This window comes from Rhinoderma darwinii, chromosome 12 (genome assembly GCF_050947455.1).
Source record: "Rhinoderma darwinii isolate aRhiDar2 chromosome 12, aRhiDar2.hap1, whole genome shotgun sequence".
Lineage (NCBI taxonomy): Eukaryota > Metazoa > Chordata > Amphibia > Anura > Rhinodermatidae > Rhinoderma > Rhinoderma darwinii.
Window position 1 is genome coordinate 9,262,389 of NC_134698.1, and position 27,817 is coordinate 9,290,205.

At 45.6% G+C, this 27,817-nt stretch overlaps 1 protein-coding gene across 3 annotated transcripts in view; it reads right to left on the reverse strand.

The window, feature by feature from the left end:
* Positions 1-26,555, reverse strand: part of SETDB1 (SET domain bifurcated histone lysine methyltransferase 1) — a 42,217-nt gene extending 15,662 nt beyond the window's left edge. The window contains exons 1-13 of one of the 3 annotated variants that reach the window (XM_075843744.1): positions 26,403-26,555; positions 10,647-10,860; positions 9,685-9,839; positions 9,125-9,162; positions 8,614-8,692; positions 7,993-8,178; positions 6,576-6,777; positions 5,882-5,955; positions 4,856-5,046; positions 4,103-4,232; positions 3,882-4,008; positions 2,962-3,570; positions 2,045-2,623 (exon numbers count right to left, since the gene is read on the reverse strand). In XM_075843744.1, the coding sequence (XP_075699859.1) occupies positions 2,045-2,623; positions 2,962-3,570; positions 3,882-4,008; positions 4,103-4,232; positions 4,856-5,046; positions 5,882-5,955; positions 6,576-6,777; positions 7,993-8,178; positions 8,614-8,692; positions 9,125-9,162; positions 9,685-9,839; positions 10,647-10,858 (2,582 nt within the window). In that variant the 5' untranslated portion in view covers positions 10,859-10,860; positions 26,403-26,555. Of the gene's footprint in view, positions 1-2,044; positions 2,624-2,961; positions 3,571-3,881; positions 4,009-4,102; positions 4,233-4,855; positions 5,047-5,881; positions 5,956-6,575; positions 6,778-7,992; positions 8,179-8,613; positions 8,693-9,124; positions 9,163-9,684; positions 9,840-10,646; positions 10,861-17,185; positions 17,393-19,197; positions 19,287-26,402 lie in introns of those variants that run through there. The other 2 variants (XM_075843747.1, XM_075843746.1) reach the window with 2 other exon arrangements.
* Positions 26,556-27,817: the final 1,262 nt, after the last annotated feature.

The following is a 27,817-nucleotide window of genomic DNA, read 5'->3' on the forward strand; positions in this document are numbered from 1 at the left end:
ATCCCACAAATATTTTTTTTTTCAGTTCCCCAGTACATTATCTGGTAGAACAAATGGTGCCATGAAAAACTACAACTTGTCCCGCAAAAAACAAGCCCTGATACGGCTGCGTGGATGAAAAAAGAATAAAGTTATGGCTTTTGGAAGGTGGGGACGAAAAAACGAAAATGAAAAAAACGGAGATTGGCCGTGTCTTTAAGGGGTTAAGGTCGCTCTCACAATGGCGTCAGTATTTTGCATGAATATTGGTAAGCCAAAATCAATGGGTGCAAATCTTTATATTCCACTTTTACTCTGTGAAGTTTCCCCTCCTGGTTTTGGCCCCACCAATACTGATGCAAAATACTGACCAAAACATGCCCATGTGTCCGTTGTCTCATCACAGATAACCCCTTTAATCCGAGAGGTGGAGCCCTGATCAACTGATTGCTGCGGATCCGGCTTTAGGGACCCTCAGGAAGCAGCTGATAAGACGTGGTTCAAATGAACCCATAAAGCTCTGGCTCTGAGGGGGAGAAGCCAAGCATAGGCCCACCCCCTCTATGAGGTGTAGATGATCGGATAGGGCATATGGACAGTGTTTTTACCGATGAAACAACCCTTTTAATATATCGTTATAACGGTCAGAGCTCTGTTTTTCTTATACAGAGCATTTTAAACAGTGGCTCAGTGCTTAGCACTGTTGCCTTGCAGCGCTGGGGTCCTGGGTTCAAATCCAACCAAGGACAACATCTCCCTGTGTTTGCGTGGGTTTCTTCCGGGTACTCCGATTTCCTCCCACACCCCAAAAGCATATCAATAGGGAATTTAGATTGTGAGCCCCAATGGGGAGAGTTTAAAAAAATAAAAAAATAAAAGAGGACCTCTGTACAGCGCTGCGTAATATGTTGGTGCTATATAAGTAACTGAAAAAAATAAATCCTCCAAATAGGCAATTACAAGACAACATTCTGGCTGAGAAAAGCCGCCACTAGAGGGAGCTTACTGCTGTTTGGTGTTGAGTTCAATATATAAAGTGTGCAGTAGGCTCCCCCTAGTGGTGGCCTATCTATATCTATATATACTGTAAACATAAGAAATTAATCAGCATAAAATTTTGGACGTAACAACGCCATTTTTACAAGAAAAGGGCTGACACGATAAACACTATCAACAATCAGAAAAAAAAAAAATTGCTTATATCCTGGGAAATATTGTATCTTTACATTGATTTGTATTTTTCCATACATGAGTAATCACTAACATTTACCATAAACCAAAGAAAACCAAGTTGTGACCTATTTTAGATTTATGCTAATGACTTTCTTAATGCCCAAGTGGGCGTGTTTTTGCTTTAGACCAAGTGGGCGTTGTACAGAGGAGTGTATGACGCTGACCAATCAGTGACCAATCAGCGTCATACACTTCTCCCCATTCATTTACACAACAGATAGCGATATAGTTCTATCGCTATGTGCAGCCACATACACAAACCCTAACATTACTGTAGTGTCCTGACAATGAATATACATCACCACCAGCCTGGACGTCATGTGTATTCAGAATCCTGACACTTCTGAATCTTTTCTGTGAGATTTCCAGCAAGGCAAACGTAATCTCGCGAGATAATGTGGAGGTAATGTATATTCATTGTCAGGACACTACAGTAATGTTAGTCTTTGTGTATGTGGCTGCACATAGTAATATAACTATATCGCTATCTGTTGTGTAAATGAATGGAGAGAAGTGCATGACGCTGATTGGTCACTGATTGGTCAGCGTCATACACTCCTCTGTACAAAGCTGTCAAACCTATGCCAAGAGGTCACTTGTCACATACACCTACGGGTACGTCACAGGATACAATTGAATTAATTTTTTTTTCGAGTCAAAAATATCCTTCAGACGTAGCCCATAAATGTGATGTGAATAAAGCCTTATAGGTTCGGGAACCCAGAATAAGTTGCAGTGAGCAACAGGACTACAAGCGCAAAAGCAAGTTGTAAAAGGACTTCCACAGCACATGGAAAATTGGAGATGTAGTGCGACGGTTGACACTTCCTACCTGTCCCGACATCCATCCGTGCAGTCGCATCCCACCAGAAAGTCCAAGCCGGTGTTAATAAATACTCCTCTGCCTGGGATTCGCTCCTTGCTGTAATCTACCTGTGGAGGGGGTGTCCTGTCTATCTCATTAACACAGGAAAGTGGCACGTCCTCCTTGCCATAAGTGATATCTGGGATGAAATAAAAGGGTTTCTGCGGCTGGAACTTGCGGTCCACAAACACATAGGGGTCAAGGCAGAACATTTCTAAAAACAGTTTGTCGCAGTTTGACTCGAATATGAAGCGCTCTATTTCTGGCATGGTGCGCAAGCTCAGCCCGCACGGTGTTTTGTAGATGACGTGGAATCCCGTCTTGCGGTTGATGCGCCTCCTTGCAGTCATACGCCGGAAATCGTAGAGCAGAGGGGTCAGCAGGGGGTTCTTGCCCCTGTGGGAAATGGCCCGGACACGCGACAAGCAGTTGTAGTTGCAGGCATGAGGTAGGTAGAAGAGTTTGTCCATAGGTGCCCTGTAAGATATCTCGGTTGGCATTTGATTTGTCTGGATAATCTGGAAAGGGGTATTAGTGGTAATAAACCTACATAGAGAGGGAAAAACATATACAAGCAAGATTATTCATGTCTATGACAAACTACTATACCAGTTCTTAAAATGACATGAACACCTGTGCAACTTTGCAAATAATTTTGATCACAATTGTGTATACAGCTCCCATGCAGACCTGTGTATCTCCATGGTAACAGACTACAAACAAACAATACGTAGTCTGATCCTGCAGTCATGTGTTACACCCATCAGTTGTGCCCCCTACTTCTTGCTTCAGTGCTAATCTTAAATGACCATACAATGCATTCAGATTTTGGGCTGGGGACCGATATTCGAGGTCTGCTAGTAAAGGCAAAAAAAACAACTCACCTATTGGGCTGTGCTAGTTGTATGGTTTGGATGGTTTGATTGGGCTGAAGGGTCTGAAACGTCTGAATAGTCGGAAAAGTCTGAATTGCTTGGATTGTTTGAATAGACTGAATATTCTGGATGTGCTGAATATTCTGGATTTGCTGAATATTCTGGATGGGCTGAATATTCTGGATTTGCTGAATATTCTTGATTTGATGAATATTCTGGATTTGCTGAATAGTCTGGATTTGCTGAATATTCTGGATGGGCTGAATATTCTGGATGGGCTGAATATTCTGGATGGGCTGAATATTCTGGATGGGCTGAATATTCTGGATGGGCTGAATATTCTGGATGGGCTGAATATTCTGGATGGGCTGAATATTCTGGATGGGCTGAATGGTCTGTATAGGTTGGATAGGCTGGATGGGTTGGACAGTCTGGATAGGCTGAACAGTCTGGATAGGCTGGAAGGACTGGTTGGGTGGATTTGGAAGAATGGGCCGTGTTCCAGTGGCGAGCTCAATGGGTATTGGGGAGGACTGTCCGGAACCCACTGATCCAGGACGGAATGATGTACTTTTCTTGGCCACTTGCTTCTTAGACTGTGCCTGTTGGCTGTCAGAGCTGAAATAAGAAAAAAAAATAGGATTATTATAACTGGCCAATTCTTGTCTAAATGTACATAGATGTTATAAAGTACTAATAAATTCATATCTGTAACAATTCACAGTCGGTAGCTCACCTGAGCGCTTCAAACACTTTATTCTAGCGATCGGTGGGGGTCTCAGTGCTCGGACCCCACCGATCAAAACTTCTGACAAGTCACTATGACGCGTCAAAAGTTTAGTTACCCTTTAATAATATGAGCGCATGAATAACGTCTGACGTCTAGTATGTGCTTTGTTTTCAGACTTATAAAAAGCAGCCAGACTTACTCCGTGTCGATAAGCTGTGGTGATGGTATTGACTGAGGAGAGGATGGCTCCATAGGCTTAAATGGAGACTCACTCCCGGTTAGGTCATGTGTGTACTGTACTACCGGCCCTCTACTCCGCACAGCACCTGAATACAGAGAACAATAGAAAACTTTGGTTATACCCAACAACAAAAAGAAATAAAGAATTGTCCAATAAAACCGCAAAAATCTCTTACTCACCCACGTTGGGGCGCGTTCTCTGTTGTCCTGCTTGTTTTTTCTCTTGAGTAGAAGCCGTGGATGTCTTCATGCTGAACATGGGCTCCAGGCGAGTGGATCCTCGATAGATCCACTCACATCGCTTATCATCCTGAAATATAAAGAGAATGTGGACATATAATTTATAACAGAGTGATACAGAGATCCAAATCCCCTGCTGTCCTTCAGTCATGATTAAAATGATAAAGTTTTGACTGCCTGCAACCACCACTAGGGGGAGCTCACTGCATACGCCAGAATGTGATCATTTGAAGGCTATGTGCACCAGAGTGATTTTCTAGTTATTAGGGCCCTGCATATGGCCACCTCTCAAGAAGAGTTTTCAGCTTAGTTACCGCATGGATTTCAATATGGAACAAAAAGTTTGTCAGTACTTCCTAGCAAAGACACCCAAACTCATGGACCAGTTTGCATTGCATTACTGCTATGTTTAATAGCCATAAGACCCTTCATGAAGAGAAAAGCAGGCAATATGAACAGTTACATATCCCATAAGTAATTTACCGCCTCTGCAAATAAGTCACGGGACGGATATATAATAGGACGTAAAGGACCAGCAAAAACTTTTATGTACCAAGTGCATAGCAACATGCACCAACAAGAAAAAAAAGAGAACTAAATAATAAAAATACAAAAAATAAAAAAGGCAAATAGGAACATAAAGACACAGTAGTCCGAGAAGATTGTGGGGAAGCCAACAACACATTTCCTTACCAGAAACAAAATCTTCACCAGGCTACCGTCGACTTCCTCCACCTTGGATTTCCACCAGGTTCCCTCCCACTCCGTCTTGATCAGCTGACCGCTCTTGAGTAGAACCATTGGGCGATTGGGGTAGGCGGTGACGTATTCCTGAATGAAGTCTCGACACGATACATCTTCAATGTCCTCCCAGGTTTTGGTGACTAGAAGGCGTGCGGAAGAATCATTGTACAACCCACAATTTCATACCGTTCACTTTGCAAAGAAAACATGCTACGTAGCTCAAAAGGACACTATACCATGGGATCCGCCATGTTTGCCATACTGGTCAATGTCAATCACCGTCGTGAGGGATGAGGGGGGGTGGACTCTAACTATGATAGACATTGACAGATCTATGTGTGCGCTCCTCTTCCTCTACACTCTGATACAGTCTGTGTGATCGCCTCTCCCTGTAATCTCTGCAGTGTGTGATCCTTTCCCCCGTCCCTAGATACAATCCTACCCTGCTGTGTCTTCCTGACTTTACACTGTGCTTTTGGGAGAGGGTGGAGGCAAGCTACCAACCCAAGAGAGCAGGCTCCCAAAGTAGGCAGTGTGCTGTCCGCATCCATGTCAGAAGCAGCAGAACAGCCAGCTATGTACAGGAGTTACACAGACTCTACGGCAACAAAATTGTAGAAGATTTTAAATGAAGGCTATTCAGAAAGTGGTTTCGTTTTGTACTTATGAAGCAAATGAACGAAAAAAAACAAAAAAACAAGTCAGTGCAACAGTGTAAATTGCCATTAATTTTGATTACCCCTCTTTGCAGTCTCATCATCTCGATTGTGTATTTGTTAAACTGGACAGTCCCATGGTTTCCAAATAAAAGAGATCTACCTAACAAATCATGTAGCATGGTCCTAAGGGCAAAGCTCGGATCGCCTCAAACACAAGGTCCAAAAAAAGAAATCCTAAATAAGAAGCATTCTAAAAAGTGATTTCTTGTGACATGAAGAGCGCAGGGTGTCCAGGATTTATAATAGTAAGACTCACGTGGTCTGCAGACAGGGTACAGTTCTGACTGTGTGACATAAGAGGCATATCCATCATCAAAGAATATCAGATACCTAAGAAACAGAAGTGGTCTTGTCATTTCATAGAATCAAAGATTTAAATAGAATATTTATAGCCGTGATCTCCACCCGTGGCCCTCTGGTTCACTGAACGTTGTCAGGGCATGCTGGGAGTTGTAGTTTTCCAATGGCTGGAGAGCCACAGATAGGAAAACTGCTGATTTAAAGTAAACTGCACACTTGTGTGATAGACAGGTCTGCACAATCAGGTTAGTCAGGCGACCAGAGCCTTGGAGACCAAACCCTTTTTTATTATAGAGAATCGATTATATGGCTTAATAAAAACAAAAATGATCGGTGCACTCACAGAACGGCCCCCCCCCCCCAAAGGCCTGCATGGGGAGACATTCGGGAGCACCTGCTGTACGCTATCAAATGCATGCCTCTGTGCTGATTAGCCGAATTGTGAAGTGTCCCATAATATAAAAGGAACATAGATTGGGGGTCCCACCGATCAAGAGAATGGCGGTACCGAGTCCCCTGTATAAATGAAGCAGCAGGTCACGCATGCACGCTGTCGCTCCATTCATTCTCTATGGGACTGCTGGAGATAGCCGAGTACAGCGCTCGCAACAACACACATATAAATAACCAAATCCTATAAGACAGGTTACCTCATCTTATTCTTGTTGCTGGGGGGTTCAGCTACAATGCCAGCATACAGCCACACTTGGTTCCCGTCCTTGTACTTGGCCACCACTCTGCTCCCCACAAACAGTTTTTCAGTTGCAGGGTGGTAGTCGTAAGCTATATGGTTCCCGGACAGCAGGCTCTTCCCCTTGTTGTCGAATTTGACTTTGTATTTTTTTCCGGTCCCTGAGAAGATGAACACATTACGACATGTTAACACACAATGATGATACAGACGCATGCACAATGGCTGAGGACCAAATATAAAACATGTAGAATATATTAGTACGGCACCGCCATAACGGACAAAAACTATTTTCATTATGGCACAGCAGAGCATGGATTATATTATCAAGTCAACTTCCATTGTTAGAAACTATATGAGCATGCCAGTTTTAAATACTGGATATCCCCGATACTAAATAATTTGGATAATCAAAATGTAGATCCAGTAGAACGCGTGCTAGGTAGACTAAGGCACCCGTCAAATGTCCACAGCACTAAAGCAGGGGTCCTCAACTGACGGCTTGCGGATTCCAGTTGTCCGGACCAGTGGCCTCATTAGCACCAGGCATCCAGCGCCGAAGCCCCAGATTTTTTGGCCCGGTGCCCTGGGTGACTGCCACATTCAAATCGTATCTGCATTCTCAGGACGCAGATACAATGGCGGAGTAGGTAGCTATCAGCTCCCTGCTCCACCATTCACTAGGCTCCAGGCGATGTTAGGCGTGCAGCCTACAAGACGCTGAGGCAGAATCGCTGTGCAAACCGGCACGATGACGTCACTGCATCGTGCTGGCCTACGCAAGGGTCCAATCTCTGCGTTTCACAGGCTGCATGTCTAACGTGGCTGAGGAGGCCTGCAGTGCAGCTCGGTTCGTTGTGAGAACGGGGCTAGGTGAATACAAGTTTTTTTTATTAGAGTGGGGGGGACTATTTCTTAATGGGGGCACTATCAACAGGGGTCATTGTGGCACTATCTACGAGGGAACTGTAGGGCACTATCTAAAAAAGGCATTGTGTGGCATTGTCTACATGGGGCACTGTGCGGCAACTATCTAGGAAGGGCGCTATGAGTGGCACTATAAGCCTCATATTTCTGCCGCAGATCCACAGGTTGGAATTGCCTATGGCAAATCCGAGACGTATGAATATAGCCTTGCTGTTGCTGTTCAGTTCGGACCTTCACCTGACGGCAGACCCAGGTAAATAGACCTTCACTAAAAATAGTGGAGTAGCCCTGCCCTAAAGTATACCAATCAGGGGCACATGCTACAGCGCATATAGCATTGTACACAATAGCACAAGCCTCTCCTGGAATCTCTTACTGCATTACCGCCAGCTTTTTTTTTTTTTTAGGAAAACAAGATTGTAAAAACCTTTCACATTTCTGTAACTCACCGACCATCTGGATGGAGATCAGCATCCCTTTGTGCCATGTTTTGGTCCTCTTCTTTCCCAGTATGCGCATACCTACAACAAGGTCTCCATCTTTGTTTACATCATTGGCTGCAGCAGCTTGGTTGGACCCCGTCACAGAACTGGTAGGCGACGACGGGTGAGAGGAAAATCGCGTCTGAGGTCCGTCTGTAACGCAAAGACAAGACATCATAGCTCGCTATGGCCGAACTAACCCAGAGACCAACTTGTGCAGCCAAACCACAAGTAAAAGTTAACAAAGCAAAATATACCACAACAATAAGTTACACAGCTTATCGAACCATTTAATGACCGAGTCTGTTTGGACCTTAATAATGCATTCATTTTTGCCTCCCCGTATTTCAGCAGTCATAACTTTTTATTTTTTCATTGACGCGGCTCCATGAGGCATTGTGGGAGAATTTATTTATTTATTTTTTTAACACGGACTGCATAGGGGTTCCCCAGTCCCTGGGAAGCCAAAAGATAGAGTACCCGCTCCAGGGTGGCACGGGACACCTGTGCAGCACATATTTTACAGCGCCATAACAAAGAAAAAAAAATCCCAAAATATTTTAGGGTGCAGCTAGTCGTGATGTATACCTGACTTCTTTTGAATTGCGTCCACCAAGTTCTGCACATCTTGCTTGCATTTCTTCATGGCAGCCATTGCGCCTTTTAACTAAAAAGTTTGGAAAACATTAATATTCGTTTCCTCTAAAAGGACATTCAATGTTTTATTTTTTAGAATTCACTTAAAGGGGTTGTCCCAACTCCTCAACACTCTTTCAGGATGCAGCGGCCCCTGAGATCAGCTGATTTCTGCCGGTCAGGCTGTAAACCCAGAGGTCAGCTGTTACTGCTGGTGTAAAATGTCGTTTTACACGGACGTCACCGAAATGAATGAGTGACCATGTCATACATGGGTTAAAATCTGCCAGGGCGAGAAAAACCCTTTTGCAGCAGTTTTTAAAGGGGTTGCATTGATGAGACCACCCCTTTAAAATTTGCTATTGCTATAGCTAAATTTTGATCTCCATTTTTCTTCAGACTCTTCACCTGTGTTTTATCTGCATCTGTATAATGGGCTCAGCCTAATTTGCTTTGTACTTACTAGATGTTTTTCTTTTGGCGTCTTACTAACATCTTCACCTAATAAAGAAAAAAAAAATTACAAAATTCACATTTCACAGATATCTAAACGAAAGTAAAACGAAAAAAAAAAAATGACACCAAGCGAGACCCAAGAGTTGGTACCCCCCTAATTATTCTGGAAGCTATGCTCAGATATTTCCTTCGTGCCACCATGTTGCATTGTCACATTGGCAGGAGCTTTTCAGCAACAGTAATAAAGTGCCCGTTGGTCGTAGGCTGCGGAAAAGCTACTACAAAAGCGACCACCCATATGGCTGCAAATTTTATCGTGCCATTTTTGCAACTTTGGCTGATGCTTAAACTTCTGATTTGAAGGAATTCCCCACTTTGCACAATCTCTACTTGTTAGACGGGTCCCTTGACAATAAGCGGATCACAAAGTGTCACTTAATTCTAGTGATTGTCAGGAGTCCCATCGTCTGACCCCCGCTGATAGGGCATCAGCCGAGCGAAACCAATGTCTTTGATGAGACAACCCATTAAAATCATCCTCCCTATTTTAAAGACAACTCCACTGACCTGATCCCACACTCATAACATCGTCATCATCCTCATCCGGAATCTCAATGACTTCTACCAGCTTAGAAGATTCGTCGTCTGAGCTGCTCTCTTTGTACGTGATGCCCATTTCTTTATACAGGGTTTTCACCAAAGTCTCGCAATCATCAAGAGCCCTGCAAATAGAAAGAACGGTCAAACGCCATATCAAGCACTGTCCCACATTACTAAACATCCATTATCCTTTCTTTCCTTCTTGTGTTTTCCAGGACGGCGGTATTTTATTCACATTGTTTACATGAATCGGCCTCTGCTTTATTTTCCATATTTCCTGGCATTCGTCCTACCTCTGCGGACTTTCCTCCTCCTGCTACTATGTTTGCTATATCCTCTACTGGTTTTCATATGTCCAGAACTAGTGCATCTTCTGACGGTATAGATTACTCAACGGAGCATACCTCGTAGTCATGAATCCCACCCCTGGAGCTACTGGAAGAGGTGCCGGGTCGGGTGACATGGATAGGAAGAACAGTATCCTTTGCAAATATTGCGAACGGAAGGAAGCCAAACTACGTTTTTTTAAAGGGTTACTAAACTTTAAATGTCAGAAGTTTTGATCGGTGGGGGTTCGAGCACAGAGACCCACACCGATTGTTGAAAAGAAGCGTCGGAAGCGCTTGGATGAGAGCTGTGCCACTGCATCTCGGAGCAGCTTTCCTCGAAAAGGTGGGCGAGCGCTGTACGAATTTTATATTGAGCCCGTACACCGCTCTGAGGAAAGCTGTTAGGAAATGAAGCGGCGCAGCATTAACCCGAGCACTACGGTCGATTCTTTTTAGCGATCGGTGCGGGTCTCAGCGCTCGATCCCCAACCGATCAAAACTTCTGACATGTCACTAGGACATGTCAGCTGTTTTTTAAAAAAGTTTAGTTACCCTTTAATAAAGAGTATAAAGATTCAAATAGACGACTCGTTCCATCACCTTGAAGCATTGTCGTACAGATTGTCCACATTGGCCACCTCTTCCTCCTTCTGCTTCACCAGTTGCTCCAGTTCCAGTAGCTGGGCTTTCTTCTGTTTTACAAACTCATTCTTCTCCACTTCTCGGTCTATGAATTCACGGAGTTCTTTCATAGAGATGCCCAGTTCATCCACCACCATGCTCTCCAGTTCTGCCATCTCTGGGTCATCCATGGCTACAAAGGAAAGGAAGAGGAAAAAAAAAAATGAAATCTCCAAGGATTAACACAGCAAATTTCCAATATAAAGTATATACAGACCGCTATATAACACACAAGTCAAATGACAATTTAAGTGATCGTGCTCAAAACTCCTGTGTGTACACCCAAGTATTACATTGTACAACCGAGACTAAGAAACAACAGCGTCTTACGTGGAACACCAAACCTAGAAATGGATGAAAGCAAAACAGAAAAGCTTTGTCAGTCTTCAAGATTTTCTGCAGTTCCTGATCACCTCCATTTTTCACTTGTAGACGTCTGAAATGTGGGGCTTTAGTAACAGGAGGGGCTTAGCATGCCGGGCTATTGCTGCGGACATAGAGGGGGAAGGGAGGGGGTATAAGGGTGCAGTCACACGCGGCACATTTTGTTGCATAAACCACCACGTTCAGAGGAGTGGAACTGATTTTTTCAGTTGCGGAAATTTCTGCAACAAAATCTGCTGCGTGTGACTGCACTCTAAGGAGGCTCCTTCTGCACCCGGTTTGCAAGAGGGGGGGATAGAAGAATGACTGATCTCCTGAGACACATATAAAAAGCCTCATGCACAGGTCCGTGAAGTAATCACGGTCAGTAAATACTCCACGGCCGGGCCGCGGGCTGTCATCCGCATTTGCGGGTCCGTGCTCACATTATATAATATAGGAGCACGGTCGGTAAATGCAAAAAATAGGACATGTCCTATTTTTTGCGGGTCATTTCTACAGCCCGGACACACACCCGTAAATATACTGGAAGCTGTCCGTGGCCCATAGAAATGAATGCATCCGTATTTTTATCCGCAATTACGATCCGTAATTGAGGAAATAAAATTACGGACGCGTGCATAGGCCTTAGACTGTATTCATATGTTGCAGAATTATGATTTTGCAGCCAAAACCAGGACTGGATAGTAAATACAGGGGAAATAAAATGAAAGCTTTATACTTGGGCATCATGCACACGACCGTAGTGGTGTGCACGGCCGTGATTTGCAGCTCGGACGGCCGCGGACTGTCACCCGCAGGCCGCCCCCAAATCGCGGGCCGTGCACATGGCCGCGTGCATTCATTTCTATGAGCCTCGACGGCAAAACACGGCCGTAATAAGACATGTCCGTTCTTTTTGCGGTCCAGGCTCCTGGGAAATGCACGGCCCATGGAAACCACGGTCATGTGCATGGGCCCATTGAAATGAATGGGGCCGCAATTCACCTGCAGAATACGTTCGTGTGCACAGGATAGGTCATCAGTATATGATCATGGGGGTTAGACACCCGGACCTCAGAAAGATCAGCTGCTCCAGATGCCTCCGGACACCAGATGTGGTGAACAATATTCAGTAGTCGGAGCCAGAAGCAGAAACTCCTCTCGGGAGGCAACTATTAGAACTCATTATGGTTGCTCCACATGCGGACTAAAATTTTAACATGTTCAGTCTAATCCTCTATGCAATGCATGCCGGCCTTTAAGCCAAGTATCCGTGGATTCGCCATCCCCAGCATTGCCCATGTCTAGTGTTTAGGTGGCTAAACCAGTTTGGGCTCATTCCCTTTCCTGGGACGTCTGTGACCTCACTAATGTCACCTATAGTTTATGATGGGCCTCATGGTTCACCTCCTAACCCTCTCCATCCATGTCCTCCTCAAGTAGCATGCCCCAAAAACGGGTTCGATCTGCCGGCTCCCACCCGCTATCTGCATCACCTATTTCGTCAGTCATCTACAGTGACCGGTCTTGGACAGGTCCGACACACCTTACAGGTCACATACGCGGAGCCTTCCCCCTCACCAGAGGCTGTCTCCTTCCTCGGACCTAAACCGTCTCACAAGTGCTTTCCTTCTCACTCCGCATTCGAGGAGCAAACGCCCTGGCAAGAACTTCTCTCCTACCGCTCGGTTGGATCGTATGTATAACTTTCCAGAAGAGATCTCCTCTTGTGTCTCACCTAGCCAAGACTACTACTATTCCCACGGCGAACGCAGTAAAGAGTCCTTTTCTAGGTCCTCCTTTGATGCTACTGGCTTGTCCTGTAGACCAATTTTTGCTACTGACTGGGACTGCAGAGAATCCACTGAATGGGTTTGTCAACTCCATCACAGTATTTGCCCTGAAGCACCTCAAGAGGAGTTAGTGGACCTCTACCATCAGAACTCTAGTGCATCTAAATACTTGTGTGAGGCAACTATTTAGATGCGTACATACTCTGGATGCAGGACGCCTTGTGGCCTGCGCCCCCCCCCCCCACCCCCGCTTCTATTGTTGCTATCCGCCGATCTACCGGACTTAAACGCTGGTCCGCCGACAAGGCATCAAAGCAGTTCTTGACTGCTCTTCTCTTTGTAGGTTTGGGACCAGTCTGGATATAATAATTTCAGATGCAAGGGGTGGGAAGAGCATTCATCTACCTCACACCAAGGTCCGCAGTGCCACAACCTCTCAGAAACCGGCATCTCGTTTTCAACCTTTTCGGAGATTTCTCACTCCATGAGCATCCAGACGACAATCTCACCAGCACTCAAAGACTAAACCCTCTCCCTGCTGACACCCCTGTCTGCAGACCCCAAAAGCTGGTTTGTCTAAGATCAGCTCAGCATGATGGTGCGTCGCCACTCAAATCTCGGATGAAGGGCAGTATTCTGCGCTACAAGGTTATCTGCCTCTCTCATATCTCAAATGTCTGAATTCAGGACATTGTATCCTCCAGGTAAAAAAATAAATAAATATAGACAAGTTTTTCACCCTGCCACCCAACCCATTCTTTCAGTCCATGCCCCCTCCGTCAGGCAATAGAATCTCTTCTGAGTCATAGAATAATCATTCCAGTTTCTCCAGATCAGATATAGAGGTTATCATTAGAATATCTTTGTAGTTCCAGAAAAGGATGGGTCAGTCAGTCCTATTTTGGATCTCAATGTTTGAATTCTTACATCATAGGTCCATCCTTTCCACATGGATTCCCTCCGATCGGTGATCGCCTTCATGAACCAGGGGGTGTTTTTTTCTTCCACTGACAAAGGACGTGTTCCTCGACGCCCCCATATTCCCATCCCGTCAGTGCTTCCTGCGCTTCGCGGATCCCCCCCACCATTACCAATTAGTGCCACTCTTGTTAGGCCTGGCCACGGCTCTTCACCAAAATTCTCTCGGTGGTGATGGTGCTTCTTGGCTCGAGGGGCACTTCAGTTGTCCCCAACTTGGACAACATTCTGCTAAAATCTCCTTCCAGGAAGGACCACCTGACTAGTCTCCAGATCACTCTGGATACTTTGATTCGACTGGATAGTCTACCACTGCAAGTGTTCCCTGTCCCCTTGTCAAAGGATTACCTTCTTAGGTACGATGTTCGACCTCTGTCGTCGAGGATATTGCTTCCTCCAGAGAAATTGTCAGTCCTTCAATAAGGGGTACAGAATCTCTCCACTTCTGCATGAGAATCCTAGGCACCATGGTAGATTCGATCAAGGCCACCCCTTTTCCTTGTTTTCCACTTGACCGCTTCAAAAGGCTGATCATCGATCGATAGAACCGACCTCCAGTCCTTCAGCTGGTGGCTCTCCTCCCCAGTTGATCCCCAGGCAAGCTCCTATCACTGAAATAGCAGCTTCTTTTCATGGACGCAAGGCTCCAAGGTTGGGAGGGGATACTCCTGAACCTCATGACTTAGGGTCTGTGATCCCAACAGGAATACTCCCTCCCTATCAACCTACTAGAATTGAAGGTGATCTTCCTTTGTTTCCAACATTGGACGACCATTCTGACCAGTCCGTGTCCAGACAGTCAGTGTCATGAACCACCAAGGGGGGACTCCGATATCCTTGTAGCTTTCGCCATTGCTACTGATCTCGGAGTGTGGGGAGCTCAAGGTTCCTGTCCTTTGTCAACCCCTGGGATGTCCATTGACTAATTAGATTGTGGATTTCCTCAGTCACAAACAGGTTGAACTAGGTAGGGGAGCGGTCTTTCCATCATGAGGTTTTCAACTAGATCTGCTCCAGTTGTGGACCGATGGCATCCAGGTTCAAGCACAAGGTTTCCGGATTTATATCTCAAGCTGTTGAAGTTTGCCCACTCAACGCTCTAGTGGTACCATGGGACCAATTCAACTTGATTTAGGTATACCCCATTCTACTACTTCATCCCAGGTATCTCAGGAGGATCTAGGCAGAGAGAGGGTTTCCACCATCGTCGTGGCTCCGGATTGACAAAGTCATTGTTGGTACGCCAAAGTTCCCTGATCATTCCCCCACCGGCCCAATCTGCTCTCACCCGATTTTACATCTGCTATCATTAAATCGCATAGCCATTAAAGCAGCAGTTTTAAGTGCACGGGACCTCTCGGAGTGGGTGATCCACACAATGTTGAAGGCTAGGATGCCACATATACCATCGCACTTGGAAGACCTACTAGTGTAAGGATCGGAATTTCCTCCCTTGTTTTTTTCTCTATCCAAGATTCTGTTGCATCACCAAAAACGGCTGGATCGCAGTTATGCCCTCAGCTCCCTTAAGGGGCAGGTGTCTGCATTTTCCGTGTTCTTCAACAGACCACTTGCGTCAAAGTCTAATGTTATGACTTCCTTGAAAGGGGTTGCTCACGTGGTTCCTCCCTATCGGTCCACCACTCCTACACGGGACTTGATCTTGGTTCTGGACGCTATGCAATCGACTCAGTTTTAAACCTCTATGGGAGATCTGTTTACGTCACCTCACCTGAAAGCTGGTGGTGTCCCTCGTGGCAGTGACCTCTATCCTAAGGGTTTTTGAACGGACAGCCCTGTCCGGTATTTAACTCTCCATCAGGATAAGGCAGTGCTACATACACTAGTCCAAAGTGGTCTGCTCCTTCCACCATAAATAGGATATCGTCTTGCCGTCCTTCTGCCTGTTCCTAGTTCATCCCAAAGCAAGCTTTCTTCACAACTCGGATGTTGTACGTGCCTTGCGGGCCTACTTATTCCCCACTTTCTCCTTCCGCAGGTCTGATTTCTTGTTTGTTGTTATGGAAGGTCTAGAAAAGAGTTGTGGCCTCTAAGACTACTATCACCCGCTGGATTTGGTTGGCGGTTTGCGAGGCCTACCGGGTTGAGTAGGGAACCCATTCTGGATTGCAGCGGCAGTTGAGGCCACCTGGGCTGTGCGCCATCAGGCTTCTGCTTTTCAAGTGTGCAAGGCAGCTACCTGGTTTTCTCTGCACACGTTCCCAAATTTCACAGGGTGCATACTTTTTCTTCAGCAGATGCTTCGCTTGGTCTTGGTAGGGAACTGTGGAGTAGATTATTACCTCCTTTTTTTCTTATGATTGTTTTTCATTTTTTTAATCTGAGGTATGTCAATAGTGTCCAGATGTTACATATGATGTGAAATATGCAAATTACCTCGACCTTCTAAAAGCTGCGTCTAAGGCACCTCATCCAGAACCCTACTCTATACTGACGGATGGATGTCTCTGGTTTGGCTGGTAATCGTTTCAGAGATCTTTAATCAGTCGGACATTGAATTAAAAGGTAGCTACCTATAGGTGGCACTAGATTGACATTTTCCGCCCTTCTGGAGGAGAGCTAATTTGCATACTTCTCTTAGGGTGGATCCACAGATTTTGTTGCAGAAATTTTTGCTACTATAATCAGCTCCATTAATTTTAATTGCGTTCTTTCGGCAGCAACGATTTCTGCAGGTTCCATTCAGAAATTTCTGCAACGTAATCGGCTGCATTTCAATCCAACCTTGGACTCCCTACACCAGCTGGATCTCCGTTAGGAGGACCGGTACCTTCCAAGATATGGCGTGAAAGGCATTTTTTATATTTCAGCTCACTCAATCCTATATTTCCTAGAACGGCTTCTTTAGGCCCCAAGAACATGTCACGTCCGTCGTTTTTACTTGCAATACCGGCATATTCAGTTCTATCGGCCACGGACACTTTCCCGTATATTTCCAGGTCGTAGAAATGAGCCATGTACACGTCCTATTTTTCGCATTTACGGACCGTGCTCCTACACTTATTACTGTGAGCAGGGTCCGCAAATGCGAGGGACACTACGCGGACCGTCCGTGCCTTTTTTACTACCCGTAAATACTGCAAGGAGGTATGCATGAGGTCTTATAAGGGTTTTCTGGGATTAAGATATCAATTGCCTTTTCAAAGACTAGTATGCGCCCTCCCGTACAATTATAGCGACATCCTCCCTTCATACACAGCTATAGCCACATGCAACCCCTCATATAGTTATATACAGTCATATTCCCCATACAGTGATAGTCACATGCTGCGTCCTCCCCATACAGAGATAAACACATACCTTTCCGCTCAGATAGAAATATTCACCTCCTCCTCGTCCTCACCAGTCGTATCCCGTGGGATCATTTGAAGAGCAGGAGTCAGCATTACTGAGCGATCCTGCCACCTGCTGGCCGCATAATTTATATCCCCACCCACACAGAAAAGACGGAAGTAGGCTCTGTTCACACCACGCTTGTGACATACTGCATTCCTACTGGCTTTTACTGTGCACACTAGAGGGGGTGTCCTTTTGGCAATTGTTTGATAGGTCTGGATACTTAAAAAAAACAAAAAAAAAAAAAAAAAACACAAAACCTATAAGAAAAAAAAGTAATAAATAATAAAGGGGTGTGAAGATAACCTTAATAAAGATTATTGGGACTATACAAGATCTGATGGTCCATTCAGCACAGGCGACGGGACAACCGGGAAAGTATCTGGAACCCGGGACTATTCCGCAGGATCCTTGGGGGTATGCTGAGCAGGAAGAGGACGTGGACAGAGGGGGGGGATAAGCTAGTCTCATTTTCAAGAAAAACCGGCAAGGCTGCCGCAGGCCCACCCCCTGTAGCAGCTGCAGTAATATGATGCCGCTCTTGGCCGGCTGCTTTGCCTCTCCAGCTCCTCCTTATCAAAGCTCCCCATCCCCCATCCTGTTCCCTGCCTTGCCTGCATTATGTTTCCCGTCAGCTGAAATCCTGCCGTCACGTACAAAGCAGCATAGAAAGACCTTACATAACACTGCTAGAAACCTTCTTAAACCCCCCCAAAAAAAAATAATCACATGGCACAGTCTGCATGCGGTGGGGGAGGGGAGGTGCATTCTTACTTCCTTTTCCCCACATGGAAGGGAGGCACAATGGAGTTTTCTAACCTAAACACGAGATACGCCCAGGCTTTAGTGAAGCTGGAAAGTGACATCTGCTGCAAAGTATCATGGTGTTGCATTCAAGGACACAATGATAGTTTGCAGCAGATGCCGCTTTCCAGCTTCTCTTAGCCTGGGCGTGTCTCCTGATTAGGTTAGAAAAACAAAAAGGGAGGGTTTGAAGGGAGCAAACGAGCGTCGATCATGGATCGACACTCGTTACATGTGGTGAACACTGTTTTCTTCTTCTGGAGAGCTAATTTGCATACTTTTCCCAGGGAGCATTGCCTGTAAGACTACCTACTCCAGCTGGATCTCCACAAGGAGAACCAGTACCCTCCAAAATATAGTGTGAAAGGCATTTTAATATGGCAGCTCATTCAATAATATAATTCCCGGCTCCGCTTGTTTAAATGGGTTTACCGTAAGTAAATTATTCGTGACCTAGCCTTAGAATGGGATGCGCCACCCATACAATTATAGCCGCATGCTCCCTCCGTACACAGCATTACCTGTTCATCCCTCTTATGCAGTGATGGCCACATGCCACCCCCATACAGTGATAGAAACACGCGCCCCCTCATACAGTGATAGAAACACGCGCCCCCTCATACAGTGATAGAAACACGTGCCCCCTCATACAGTGATAGAAACACGCGCCCCCTCATACAGTGATAGAAACACGCGCCCCCTCATACAGTGATAGAAACACGCGCCCCCTCATACAGTGATAGAAACACGCGCCCCCTCATACAGTGATAGAAACACGCGCCCCCTCATACAGTGATAGAAACACGCGCCCCCTCATACAGTGATAGAAACACGCGCCCCCCTCATAGTGATAGAAACACGCGCCCCCCTCATAGTGATAGAAACACGCGCCCCCCTCATACGGTGATAGAAACACGCGCCCCCTCATACGGTGATAGAAACACGCGCCCCCTCATACGGTGATAGAAACACGCGCCCCCTCATACGGTGATAGAAACACGCGCCCCCTCATACGGTGATAGAAACACGCGCCCCCTCATAGTGATAGAAACACGCGCCCCCTCATACAGTGATAGAAACACGCGCCCCCTCATACAGTGATAGTCATATGCTCTTTCCTCCCCATAAGTAAACATACAGTACCATCCCCCGCCGCATAGAGAAATATTCACCTCCTCCCTGCTCCAGTCGTATCCCGTCTGATCATTCGATGAGCAGGAGTCAGCATTACTGAGAAATCCCGCCACCTGGTGGCCACATTATTTATATCCCCACCCACACAGAAGAGACGTTAATAGGCTCTGTTCACACCACGCTTGTGACATACTGCATTCCTACTGGATTTTACTGTGCACACTAGAGGGGTGTCCTTTTGGCAATCGTTTGATAGGTCTGGATACTTTAAAAAAAAAACAGGACAAGATCTGGAATCCAGGACTATTCCTTAGAATTCATGCACCACAAGTCCCAGCAATCTTCGCATGTGGACGGGGGTTCAGCTAGTCTCATTTTCATGACAAAGCTGCAAGGCTGCCGCAGGCCCACCCCCTGTAGCAGCTGCAGTAATATGATGCCGCTCTTGGCCGGCTGCTTTGCTTTTGCAGCTCCTCCTTATCAAAGCTCCCCATCCCCCATCCTGTTCCCTGCCTTGCCTGCGTTGTTTCCCCTCAGCTGAAATCCTGCCATCACGTACAAAGCAGCATAAAAAGACCTAACAAAAAAAAAAATAACACTTCTAGAAACCTTCTTAAAGCCAAAAAATTCACGACTCCATCTGCAGGAGATGGGGGAGGGGAGGTGCATTTTTCTTACTCCCTTTTCCCCATATGGAAAGGAGGGACCATGAAGATTTTTTTAACCTAATCAGAAGACACGCCCAGGCAACGAGAAGCTGGAAAGTGGCATCTGCTGCAAAGTGTCATGGTGCTGGATTTCAGGAAGATAAAAGCTGCATTCAGGGGCATCTTTTCTATTCTTCCGCCGGGCTCCTTCACACCTGCGCCTGAAAATACGGAAGCGCTATACGGATCATTATTTTTTTACAATTTGTTCCTCTTTTGTTTCCGTATTTCCTTTTTTTCTTGAATTTACGCACCGTACTCCTATACTTTATAATGGGAGCACGGCCCATGCGGGTCATAAAAGGTCCACTGCAGGGGGGTATATACGGGATCCCACCTGCCCAGCGGCAATGGCAGCAAACCACACAAGACAATACAATAAATGATATATAGTTCCATAGCTATAAAGCCACACAAGGCAACACTAGACAGTGCCGGATCACAGTCCCAGTCCTCAACAAGTCCATATCTGCAGATTATTTTGCAGGTGGCTACGGTGTCCGGTACACGACGGGTGGATTTAGAGGGGTTCTTCAAATATCCTCGGACATCGTAGGGGAAGGGGAGACGCTATAACAGACTCACTCTAGCGTGACCCCGTATTATTACATGGACACCTATTTATTTCACTAGTCACTGCAGCTTTCCTTGGCGACCCCTCATCACCGGACGTCACTGCAGCAATGAGCAGATGGACAGGGGGGATTCATTTTGAGGAGACGCTTCCAGCTTTAAACATTTTGAAATTTCGCCGAGGGCTTGTTTTTTGTGGGACGAGTTGTCGTTTTTCACGGTACATAAAAAAAAAATATTTGTCGGGTGAAATAGACAAAAAAAAGAGATAGGGAATTTATTTAGTTTTTTTTATGTTTTGCTATTTTTATGAAGCAAAAACGATTTGTTAAAAAAAAAAAAAAAAAATTTCAATATATTCTGATAGGCCATAACTTCTTTTTCCCCGCCCATTGGGCCTTGTGAGGGATTATTGTTTACAATGTGAGCTGTATATTTTTGTTGATACCATTTTGGGGTACGTGCAACTTTTTATTCCAGTTTTTGGGAAAAGCTAAACAGCAACTCTGGCGGTTTTCTTTTTTTTTTACAGCATTTATCGCAAAAACAGTATATTAGAACAGTTCAGACTTTTAGGCCTTGTTCACACATTGTGGGGAATTTAACCTCCATGTGCCTCACATTTAGGCCTCATGCACACGGCCATGATTTCCGGGTCGGCCAGCCACGGAGTGACAGCCGTGAGCTGCCCGCAAATCGCGGACCGTGCACATGGCCGCGGCTAATATTTTCCATGAGCCTGGACCGCAGAACACGGCCGTAATAAGGCTTGCCCGTTCTTTCTGCGGTCCGGGCTCCTGGGCCATGCACGGACCATGAAAACCACGGTCGTGTGCATGGACCCATAGGAATAAATGGGGCCGCAATTCTCCCATGGATTTTCGGGGGAATTACGGCCGCAAAAGCACGTTCGTGTTCATTGGGCCTAATAGTAATTAACCCCATCATGTACCTTACACATGAACCCATTATGACTGAGAAACAGGATGGGATTAATTACTATTAGGCCCTGTTCACACAGAGTATTTTGACGAGCTTTTTGGAGCGGAAACCGCTCCACAAAACTCGTCAAAAACCGGGCGAAAATGCCTCCCATTAATTTCAATGGGAGGCGGAGGCGGTTTTCTCCCGCGAGCTGTAAAACCGCCTCGCGGGAGAAAGAAGGGACATGCCATATCTTTGCGCGTTTACGCCTCTGACCTCCCATTTTTTTGCCCGTAGCACTCAATGGTCTCGCGGGGAAAAACCGCCTCCGCCTCCCATTGAATTTAAAGGGAGGCATTTTTCGGCGCGTTTTGCGGCCCGGTTTCTGCATCAAAAAACGGTGTGAAATCCCCCTAAAACTCTGCACCGCAGGCCAATTTCTGAGCGTTTTTTTTCCTCTCAGTATTTACGCAGCGTGTGACTGAGATTTGTTTTATCTCATCCACTTTGCTGCTACTGTATTTGCTGCGTATTATCCGCAACAAATTCGGTTGCGAAAATCCACTGTATTTACGCAACGTGTGAACTGGCCCTAAGTGTGGCTTTTACCTGCAGTTTTTTTGCAGATTTTCTGAACCAAATTACGTGTGTATGTATCCCAAGTGCAGTCGCACACGACCGAGTGCCATTCAGGCCGTTTTTCACAGCATCCGAGTGGCACCCAATAGTTATTACAGATCCATTCACTTTAGCGGATTCTTCGATCCGTGGAAAGATCGGAAACGTCCTATCTTTCCATGGATCGCTGACGGGACCCGGCCGGCACACACTGTCGTGTTCATGAGGCATTAGGCTAAATGCAGACGTTGCAGAATTTAATGCGGAAAATCTGCATCAAATTTTCTTGGGAAAAGCAGGTAATTCCGCGCTTAAGGGCTTGTCCACACAACGGAATTTCCTGCATTTTTAACTGCAGAAAACTGTGCAGATTTCAGACCACTTTCCGCAGCAGGAATATGAAAAATACGCACCTCAGGTGAATTTCTGGTCGGAAATTTTACGCAGCCTGTGGATGAGATTTGTTAAATCTCACCCACTTTGCGGCTATTGTATTCTGCTCCGTATTTTCCGTCCACAATGCCCGACGGAAAATACGGAACAATTCCGTTACGTGTTTGTCGAGCCCTATTGGTGCAGGTTTTTTTATGCATTTTTAGGTGCGGTTTTACGCTGCTGATTTTGGTGTATTTTTCTATAAACTTGTCAGATACAATTCTGAGGTGTAAACACAAGATAAATTGTCATGCTACGGATTTTGAAAAACGAAAATTTAGAATGCGAAAAAATTCTGCAATGTGTAGATGAGATGACGTGAAATCTCATTTACTTTGCTGCTACCGTGGGTCTAAGGGTATGTTCACACAGGCCAGATACGCTGCAGATTTTCTACAACACAAAATCTGCAGCGGAATCTCAAAAAAACATAGGTAAATCAATCGCAGACACCTGCATCAAATCGTGCATTTTTTCCGAATTTAGTCTGAAGCGTTGATTATAGCAAAGTTCATGTGAAAAAAAAAAATGTCTGCGTTTCCGCTGCATCAACATTGAGGCCTATGGCCCAAGCATCTCCGCACAGAACCCACAGACCACGCAGCGGATTCGAGGGTCGTATGGCAGAACACTTTCCGCACTACCTTTCTGCGGTTTTTCTTCTGTAGCGCGTGGCTGAGATTTGCAGAAATATCATTCACTTTGCTACTACTGTATATGCTGCGGAATTTCTGCACAGAATTCCGCTGCGGACATTCCGCAGTCTTTACGCCTCGGGCTACATTCACACGTAAACGGAGTTGCTTCAGTTCTTTTATGGCGGATTTGCTGGCGGAAAAGAGTTGTACCAAAGTGGTTAAGATTTGAACACATCTCATCGACATGCTGTGGAATTGTTTTGCACGGAAATTGACCGGATTTTGAAATCTGCACGACATCAATTTTCACGCATTTGATGCGGAAGTCAAAATCGGCCACAAATACCAATTGTCGCAGATTTTGCTGCATTTTACCTGCATATTCACAGGTTTGGCCACCTTTCTAATCTAACACCGCTCCCGTGCTAAACTTTCTCTTGTCCCCTGCAGGTCTCTGTATTCCGGCCCCCAGTGATGACGCGTCATGTGGACACATGACCGCTGCAGCCAATCACAGGCTGTAGCGGTCATATAGGACGACACATCATCGCTGATGTAGAGAGAGGGGGAACCAGGGAAGGAGCTGAGGATTAAGAAGAGGAGCGTACGGAATTTTTTTTTTTAATATAATCCGCAGGGTAGAATCTGCAAGAAAATCTGCACCAAAATCCACACAAATCCGGTACATGTGGATATTCGCAAAGAGTCGCAGCCTGGGAACGGGAGGGAATTGCAGTTCACATTTTATGGCAATAAGAAGCTAAAAAAAACTTCCCACACATTAAAAATAAACTAATTCTGCGATAATCATTAACGTTCTACTCGTGTTTAACCCTTTAATGACCAGCCTAGGAGCAATTTTTTTCAAAAGCCATAACTTTTTTTTACTTTTTCATAGACCTAGCCGTGTTTGGTCTTGTTTTTGCGGGACAAATTGTATTTTTTAATGGCACCATTTTGGAATACACAATTTATTTATTGCATTTTATTAACTTTTTGGGGGATGTAAAGAAAAAAAAAACCTGACATTTCGGCATTACTTTCTTAAAACTTAAATTGACGCCGTTTACCGTGTGGTGCAAATACCATAATAACTTTATTCTGAGGGTCGTTACGATTACAGCGATACCAAGTTTCTATAGTTTATTCATGTTTTGCTACTTTTGTACAGTTTTTGTTTGTCTCAATATTCTAAGAGACACAAATACCGTGGCTCTGCGAACCGCGAAACGAATGCGCTCGTGTGTGTAAGACCTAACGTTTTCATTTTTCTGCAGATGTAGCGGGATGAGGTCTTATTTTTTTACGGGACGACTTGTAGTTTGAGGCATTTTGGATTGAATACGACTTTTTGATCGCTATTTATTCCATTTTTCTGGAAGGCATTGTTTTTTATTTCTACGGCGCTCACCGTGAGGGCTAAATAACGTAATCGCTTTATTGTTCGGGTGGTTACGGACGCAGCTATACCAATTATGTGTAACTTTTTTTTTAAATTTAATTTCATAAAGCGTTTAAGTTTTTTTTGTTTTTTTTATTCATTAGTGACTTTATTAGACTATTTTTTACCTTTTTTGATTGCACTACAGGACCTCGCTATGCGATCATTTGATCACTTTTATAATACACTGCAAGGCCCAGTTCACACAGGTTTTTTACGCTGATTTTGTTGTGGAAACCGCAGCAAAAAACTGCCAAAACCGCCTCACGTTGATGTCAATGGGAGGCGAAGGCGTTTTTCTGCAGCGGCTTTTTATCGCTTGGGTAAAAAAAAAAAAGTGTCACGCTCCTTCTTGCTGCAGTTCCGCCTCTGACCTCCCATTGAAATCAATGGGAGGCAGAGAAAGCGTTTTTCTGCAGGCAGAATTTTCTCCCTGCAAATTAACTCCGTGTGAACAGGGCCTTATATTGTATGTCAGTGTTTTACACCTATGGCAGGGCCTGTTGGGCATACACTGATGGCAGACCAGGGGGCCCTTTGTTAGGCCCCCGACTGCCATGGAAACCATCGGCACCCTGCGATGGTGGCGCAGGGGTGACAGAGGGAGCCCTCACCCTAAACCGGAGGAATTAGATGTAACTCTGAACCTGCCCGCTAGAGCAGGAGCCCGGCTGTCTTTAGACTGCCCGACACTCCCTCTTGCCATCACTAGACACCCATGGCGGGCTTATGACAGCGCCATGAAAAGGCTCATGGGAGCTCATAAAGGATTTCAATTTAGAAGCAATGGCGTCTCGTTCATAAGCACCTCACATCACGTGACCCTGACCGCCAATCCCTGCTGACACCGCGCTTCGGTCAGTCACATGACCACACCGACATATCGCCCACAGTGACAGAACGTCCTGCAGAAACCAGGTCACATGACATTACACCAGGGTAAAACCATAAACGTTTATAGACACATCTCGGTCACGTCACGGGTTAAATAACGTTACATTAGAATCGTTTAGACTTTGACGCACGCGGCGGCGGCGACGACACCAATTACGTTTACTTTTTTTTTTTAATTACTTGGAAAAAGGGAATTTTTTTTAACATTATTAAAAGCTTGTTTTTTACATTTTGTGCGGTTTACCGGCTACTCTTTAATAAGAGCACCAAGATGGCAGCCATGGGGGTCTTTATAAGGCCCCCCAAGCCAACATGACAACCATCAACACCCTGCGATGGCCAATGAGACGACAGAGAAGGCTGCCCCTCCCCCTCTGTCTAACGACTTAGACGTCGCAGTCGCTATCAATCGCGGCATCTAAGTAGTTAAAGGGCCGGCATCTCCATTATCTCCAATCTTGGCCGTTAGTGCGACGTCCCCGTGCCATTGCGTAAATTTACCTCACGGTGCGGCGAAGTAAATTGGTCCTGTAAGGCGCGGTTGGTTTTAGTCATGATACGGATCCGGCGCTTCCGTTTTTCTGTTCCTATGACAGAACAGAAAAACGGAAAAGCGAGCGCAAATGTGAACAGAGCCTAAAAACACTTTTTTTTTAAATATAGGTTTCCTACAATTTCTGGATCAATTTCACGCATAAACCTGCACGATAATACGGAAATGTTACCATTTTGACTGTATAGATTATTTACCACTGTACAATAATCCAAAATATTTGATAATCTGGCACCTAATCTGTTAAAATACGGATTACAGTACGATTCCGGTCATGTGTGACTATGTATATGTGCAGGGATGCACACAACGAAGACACATGGCCTATGAGTTAAAATGTGGGGTACAGGACCAGTGTTCGAGCAGCACCCCAAAGACACTAAGTGAATGATGGGCAGTCTGCACACAACACGTGTCTCTGCATTGTGAGTGCATTTAATAATACGAGCGGTCATCGTACCGGTAGCTGCACAGTCCCGCTCTCTCCTCGTCCTCCCGGTTCCGTTCTCTTTACGGTACTTCCTTTCCTATCTCCGGTTGCCGGGGTGACGGGCCGGAAGTCTTCCTCAGGAACCGAACCTTCTCACTGGCTGCTGCAGGAAGTGACGTCAGCGTGCAGCGCGAACACAGCGAGAAGGCGGAGTCCAGAAAACTGGGAGGAGCGAAAGGGGAAAAAAGTTCGCGCTTTTTACGAAAAGGGAGGAGCTACCATGGAGAGGGCGTGGCGATTCAATAGATGGAACTTGCTGTGTATACGGTGGGGGTGCGGCTACCATATGATTGACAAGTGGGACACGCCCTTATATAGCGTATGAAAGGGGCACAAGACTGCTTCTTACTTTGTCAATTGGGTTACCTCAGGTTTTTATAAATAAAGTTTATTTTTTGAAAAAAATCCTGCAGCTAATGTTACATGCTTTATTGTCTATTGTCTAGTTTTATATAAAGTTTTCATTAATAAAAGCAAAATGATTTACTAATTAATAGTATGTGAACCCTCAGACCCAAGCAACACGTAAAAATGAATAATGGAGGCAGTGGTAATCTCGTCCGTAACTGCGCAGTCATGTGATAGTCGTGTAGATGCACGCGGCCATAGACTGAGCGGTCACATGATTATATCACATGACTGAAAAGCGATTACAGTCAATGGGGCAGATTTACTAAGGCCGGCGTCTTAGGCTATGTTCACACTAAGCTTTTTTACGTGGAAACCGCGCCGCAAAACTCGTCAAAAACGGCCCGAAAATGCCTCCCATTGATTTCAATGGGAGGCAGAGGCGTCTTTTTCCCGCGAGCGGTAAAACCGCCTCGCGGGAGAAAGAAGGGACATGCCCTATCTTCGGACGTTTACGCCTCTGACCTCCCATTGACTTCAATGGGAGGCAGAGAAAGCGTATTTCGCAGTGTTTTATGCCCGCGGTGCTCAATGACCGCGGGCGAAAAACGCAGCGAAAAACGGTGTGCAGGGAGAGGAAAATCTGCCTCAAACTTCCAAATGGAATTTTGAGGCAGAAATTCCGCCTGCAAAAAGCTCTGTGTGAACATAGCCTTAGTCTGAAGCCCGCAGGAGTAAGATGCGACTAATTTATTAACCCCCGTGACGCACCATGGCGACACTATACGACATGGTGCGGGGAGGGAGAAGTATGGCGTGGGCTCAGAGGCTGAGCCCAGGCCATACGCTGCAGGTTTCCTCTATATATTACAGCTGACACCTCGCACTAATGGCCAGGATCAGAGACAACTCTGTCACTGAACCCACTGGCGTAGCTACAGGGGTCGCAGCGGTCGCAATTGCGACCGGGCCCTGAAGCCAGGGGGGCCCACGGCCCCCCTGGCTCCACATCAATAAAAAGTTACTATAGTAACTCG